The sequence below is a fragment of the Anabrus simplex genome, chromosome 3 (genome assembly GCF_040414725.1).
Source record: "Anabrus simplex isolate iqAnaSimp1 chromosome 3, ASM4041472v1, whole genome shotgun sequence".
Classification (NCBI taxonomy): Eukaryota; Metazoa; Arthropoda; class Insecta; order Orthoptera; family Tettigoniidae; genus Anabrus; species Anabrus simplex.
This window is the reverse complement of record NC_090267.1, coordinates 398,652,269-398,658,268: the sequence shown is the minus strand read 5'-3', so window position 1 is coordinate 398,658,268 and position 6,000 is coordinate 398,652,269. Positions and strand designations below refer to the sequence as shown.

At 34.9% G+C, this 6,000-nt stretch overlaps 1 protein-coding gene across 1 annotated transcript in view; it reads left to right on the top strand.

Annotated features, from left to right (window-relative positions):
* The first annotated feature begins 937 nt into the window (after nt 1–937).
* The window catches only part of LOC136866430 (PI-PLC X domain-containing protein 1), a 136,319-nt gene continuing 131,256 nt past the window's right edge, over nt 938–6,000 (top strand). Inside the window, exon 1 of the mRNA XM_067143354.2 lies at nt 938–1,034. Coding sequence (XP_066999455.2) covers nt 947–1,034 — 88 coding nt within the window. The 5' untranslated portion in view covers nt 938–946. The remainder of the gene's footprint in view (nt 1,035–6,000) is intronic.

Below are 6,000 nucleotides of genomic sequence, written 5' to 3'. Positions count from 1 at the left end.
AAAAACTTCCTTTAAAAAACTTCACTTGATTTATGTACATGGCAGTTTTCTGATGTTCATAGTAGTTGTAATAGATAAAATTACTGGCCTTAATCCCAGTTCATTAGGGTCAACACTGATATGGACTTGGCCCAGTTTTACAGCCGGAAGCCCTTTCCGATGCCAATCCTTTGAGGAGGAATGTTTCTGTGATGGTTTGTAGTGTATTGTGTTGTGTATAGTACGCTAACCTTTTCTTGATATCAAGTTCCTATTCAGCACTAGGGAGCTCAGGTATCAAGAAAAGGTTTGCATACTATATATATGAAGGGAAGTGCTTTGAGATGAAGACAAACACCCAATCCTTAAACCAGAGAAATTAATCATACCGGTACTGGTACATACTGTAGTTAAAAATCCTCACCCCGGCTGGGTATCAAACCCGGAGCTCTTTGAACCAAAGACCAGTATACTGACCATTCAGCCAAGGAACCAGATAGATTTTATTATTATTATTATTATTATTATTATTATTATTATTATTATTATTATTATTATTATTATTATTATTATTATGGATTCACATATTCTGTGAAAGTAATCCATATTTAATAGTTTCATTATTTAACTTTCAACCATTTTTCATTAATACATTTATGACCAATGTCTCAAAATGGGAATACCTTGTTTATTCTTTATTTTGTACATATTTCAGTTTAGTTAAAGACTTACGGACTTAACAACATTTCTAGAGGCTTGAAATTGGCATAGTCAGTTTCTTCATACATTTATTTTTTCTTTAATTCACTCAAAATGGTCCATTACTTTCAACCCTTAATGAGTGTGTTGCAACTAGAAGCATTAGCAGCAGAATGCAGCAAGGGTTCCCTGTAGAGGAAGTGGGGACCACTGCCATTATCCAATTCAGAAGAGAAGTCTCATTAAGCCAAGGCTGGTGCCACTGCTGATGTTCAGAATTGATCAGTGGGACACCACCATGGTTTCTGAGCTGGCTCTTGTTTACTGGGCAGTATTCCAGCTGGCAGCTGTTTATGGTAAGTTATAATTGTATCACTCTTTCTTATCTGTTATCTTGTGTATGTATGTTCACTCATTATTGTACAGGCAGTGTTAGAGCAATGTCAGTTTGTTTCACTTGAGCTCCACAAACATCAAAATTAGAGAAACAGGTGTTTAGTATTTATAAAAGTAGTAAAATGTTATAAATATCTACTTCAAATTATATAGAATTTACATACAGAAAATAATCATTTAAAAGAAAATGATAGAAGAACAAACATATTTTAATTTGATTCCATTATTTTGTTATTATATTGTTTGTATACAATTTAATTTTGGTTCTGAATAACTTCCCAGCTTGGCCTATTGTATGGTGACATCTTATGGGAACTATTGTTGTTCTTCCATTGACTGAGATACAGTGATTCAACAGAATTAAAATAATCTCTAAAATTAAGAGTTGAAGCAAAGAACTATTTCTTCAACTGTAATAAGGATTTCTTTTAGCTAAGATTTAACTAAAATCCATTTTAAAGCTTTATGTATTATTGATTAGAATGCTTGGAGTTGTTCAAATACTTGTTTTGCTGTGAAAAACTGCAATCTCTATCACCACCACATTTTACATTTATTTCAAGTAAATCCAATCCATTTACATTCTTATATTCTACGAGGATTTATGTCATAATCCTAGAAAACTTAGTTGGTTCCTCTCAGTGTGCTTAATGACTTAGAGCTATTGTGCAGTTTGGTGGTCATTTCCTTCCTCTTCCTCTTCCTGGTGATCTAAATCTCAGGAGTAACTTTACAAGGAAACTCTAAAAAATTCTCAATCCCAGAAACTCTAGTATCAAGGACAAACACTTAAATCATTCATTCATTGCATCAATTTGACCTGCTGCACATATTATTTTTCATCTTCAAGCATAGGAAACATACTCAGAAATACCTTTTGATTAATAATAGCATCTTATGTAAATACCTCTTCATCTCTTAGAGGCAGTTATTACTTGAACATGTAACAAAATAACTGTGGTAATTGCTAGGTACTTCAAATTCCCTGTAGTTGAGCTCTGCTAATATTTTGCATATACTAAGCTCCTGTTGGAGGGCTCATATAAATCATGAATCATTTCTTTATATGGTTTGCAGCTACCTTTTCATCTATAGACTTTTCTTGGTTTTTAGGCAAATAAATTAAGAATTAAGCTCATAAGGAAAGGGCATCAACAGTAAAGAAGATTCATCAGTGTTCTCTAATAAGACAAAAGCAATGGAAGAATCTGTTGGAAATGGAAGTATCAAAAGAGTTATGTTTGTAAATATATGATTAGTCAGTCCTCACAAGAGCATCATTGTTTATTATGCAGCTGCCACATTAGCCGTGCCACTGCAATTGTCAGCAGTTTCATAGTAGGTGTACTGTTTGACCAGATCACTAAACCACAGTTAAGTCTTATTCTGTCACCAGATTATTATCATCATCATCATTGTCATCATCATTATCATCCTTTCCCCTTATCCAGCTCCTGCCAGGTCGACATTTATGGCACTTCTCCACCTTCTTCTCTCCTTCCACCACTCTTCTTCCATAATTTTTTCCCTGTCTATGTTTCTTGTTCTTCTTCTCATTCTCCTTCTTGTAGTCCTCTTTATTGAATCGATCCACCTTGTTCTAGGTCTTCTTTTTGCTCTCTTTCTCTTGAACATCTCCATCATCTGTTTTGGTATTCTTCTCCACCATCCTCTTTACATGTTCAAACCATCATAGTTTACTCCTATCACTTCTCTCATTTAGGTTTTCCATTCTGACCTCCTTTTTTCACATCCTTGTTCCTCTTTCCTTGTCTTTCCTATCATACTTCTTGGGTATTTCATTTCACTGGCATGAATTCTATTCTCCTCCCTACTTATCGTTGTCCAGGTCTCAGTTCATTGTATTGTATTATATTGTATTGTATTTTGTCCAACTAATCATACAATGATATGGGACACGTCGATAATCATTTTTACAGTAACAAAGGATAAAACAGTAATATACATGCCATGACAAATAAAGAGAAATATACAATGTGGTAAAGAAGCACAGACAAAATATCATTTTTTTTTTTTTTTAAAGGCGATACATAAGTTAATTTTCAAGAGCTAAGTATTCTTCAATAGAATAAAAACAATGGTTAGAAACAAATTTGAATAATTCTTTCTTAAATTTTGAACATGTTTTTATATGCTTAATGAAGTCTGGCAATTTATTAAACAAATGTACTCCTGCATAACTCAAACTTGATTCATAGGTCAGTAAGGGTGCATAATACATTTTGTACATTATCTTTTACATTTCCTTGGTACTTCCTTATTCCAGACAAGGTTTCTTACACTTTAATAGAATGCATTGCCCTGTTGCACCTTCTTGCTACTCTCCATGTCCAGCCCTGTATTCTTCATTAATTCACTCCTTAGGTATTTGAAACTGTCAACAATTTCAAGGATTTGATCACCAATTTTCACATTGCCTTTTCCTTGTCTTTCTCCTCTTGACATCACCATGGTCTTGCTTTTCTCTGCACTGATTCTTGTACCATGCTTTTCAATTTTCTCCTTCAGTGCATCAAGTTGTTAATGTACTTCTTTGATGTTCATTTCCCAGACCACAATATCATCTAAAAATAGTAATAACTGTTCCCATTTGCTTCCTTTGTCTCCTTTACAATTTTGTCCATAACCATTAGGGGAAAAAAAAAATAGGAGACAATACACTCCCCTGTCTTAGTCCAGTTTCATTTCTAAACCATTCCATCTATCCAACTGGAGTCTGTACGCTGCTGGCGCAGTTGTTGCACATCGCTTGCACCATTTCTACAGTGTGTGTATCTAGTCTCTTTTTGACCATAGTTTCCAAACCTTCTCTCTGGGAACACTTTCATATGCATTTGTTAGATTTGTCATTAGAGGTTATCTCTGTGAAAATCAGTTCAAGATCTCTTCCAAATACTGTCAGTTTCAAGCATAAATCAAGCAAAATTTTGTATGTTTGTATCAGGTTTTAAAGTACAAAAGCAAATCACAGTTGTACAAACTAGTTTGAAAGCTACTGACAGCTCAATCAAATCACACAATAAAAAGTGTCACAAAGAGACAAGCATAAACATTAAATTTAATGCATTGGAATATGTGCTACACATAAGCAAGAGTTTAAAATTGCATACCAGTATGCTGTACTGTTCTTTTCTACAGTGCATGGATCATTATGTATAAATACTGTTTGTACCAGTGTTTAATATTTAAAGAGTAAATGTTAATGCACTTGCATGTATGCTGTGTATACTATGTTTTGTATTAGCAACTTCAAGTTGGGAGAAGCAGAATTTTCAATAAACTTGTTCTCTCTGCAGCCTTTTATACTTCTTTGGTACGGTAGGTTAAGCTTTGCTATGTGTCATGGAGCTTCTACCCTAATAATCTGATGATTTTTGACACTGTAACCTCTTTTTTTTTAAATTTGTGTTTCATCATCATCATCTTCATTTCCTGTTTCCGGCCTCCCGGTTTGGGTTGTGAATCAAGGACCTCCATCGCTGCCTGTCTCTCTACCACTCTTCTCCTTTTTTAAGTACATCTTCTGGTTTTCCTCCCCTCTTCTTTATGCACTCCCACACTGAATCTGTCCACCTCTTTCGGGGTCTTCCTCATGGTCTCATTCCTGTTAACTTCTCTGAAAAAGCATTTTTTGGCACTCTCTCTTCTCCCATTCTCATCACATGCCTATACCACTTTAGCTTTGTTGTTTCTATCCTGTCTTGAAGTTTCAAGATTCCTGTCCTTTTCCTTATCTCTTCATTCCTAATTCTGCCCTCAATACCTTTAGGAATTTCATCTCCGCTGCCTGTATTCTACTCTCCTCTCGTTTTGTTGTAGTCCATGATCCGGCTCCATAGGTTAGTATGGGTTCATAATAGGTTGAATATAATACTTTCTTACATTTCTTTGGGACATCTTGGTTCCACAAAATACCCCTTACACTCTGATAGAAGTTGTTTGCTTGTTGTATTCTTTTTCCAATTTCCTCAGTAATCTTTCCATCTTCTGTGATCACACTTCCCAAGTACTTGAAACTTTTAAGCACTTCCAGAATTTTACCATTCAATTTTACCTTTCCTCTTCCTTCCTTCCCCTCATCATCACTATTGTTTTACTTTTCTCTGTGCTTACTTTCATCCCAAATTTTTCTATCTGTTGATTCCATACATCTACTTGTTTTTGCATTTCTGTTTCATCTTCATCCCATATCACTATATCATCTGCAAACAACATGGCTTTTGTTTCCTGTCTTCCCAATCTCTGTTTAATATTCTTATGAATTTCATCCATGACCATGATGAATAGTATGGGGGATAGTACACTTCCCTGTCAGAGACCAGTTTCAACTTTAAACCATTTTGTTTTCCTATACTAGTCTTCACACTACTAACACAATTTTTGTACATAGCTTTTATCATTTGAACTTCCACTCTGTTAACTTGTTTTTTCCTTAATGTGTCCCATACCAACTGTCAGGGCACACTGTCATAAGCCTTCTCAATGTCAAGAAATGTCATCACTATGTCTTTTCGTGTTTGTACATTGTAATTTATTATATAATGCTTTACAGCCTTCCCTCTTTGCTTTCTTTCTAGATTACAATAGATGGGAGAAGTCATCTTTATTAGGAAGGTAGTTTTACCTTTTCATGACCAAATGTCCTGTACTTGTAAAATGGTTGTTAGTAATAACCAGGTATCCTGCTTCAGGAATTTAACAGTCATCTCATGTATAGCTGGAGTATCTCCATGGGGCTCGTCCACCTAGATTTGTCCTGTGTAAAGACTATTACTCATATCCAATAATTATTTAGCCTCCAGTTTGTTTTCTGTTATCTTCCACCATATTATATTCAGTCTCCCTCTTCTGATGTCCAGGAATTCCAACCCAGAAGTATTATAGCTTGGCAATACTAACCTGTAA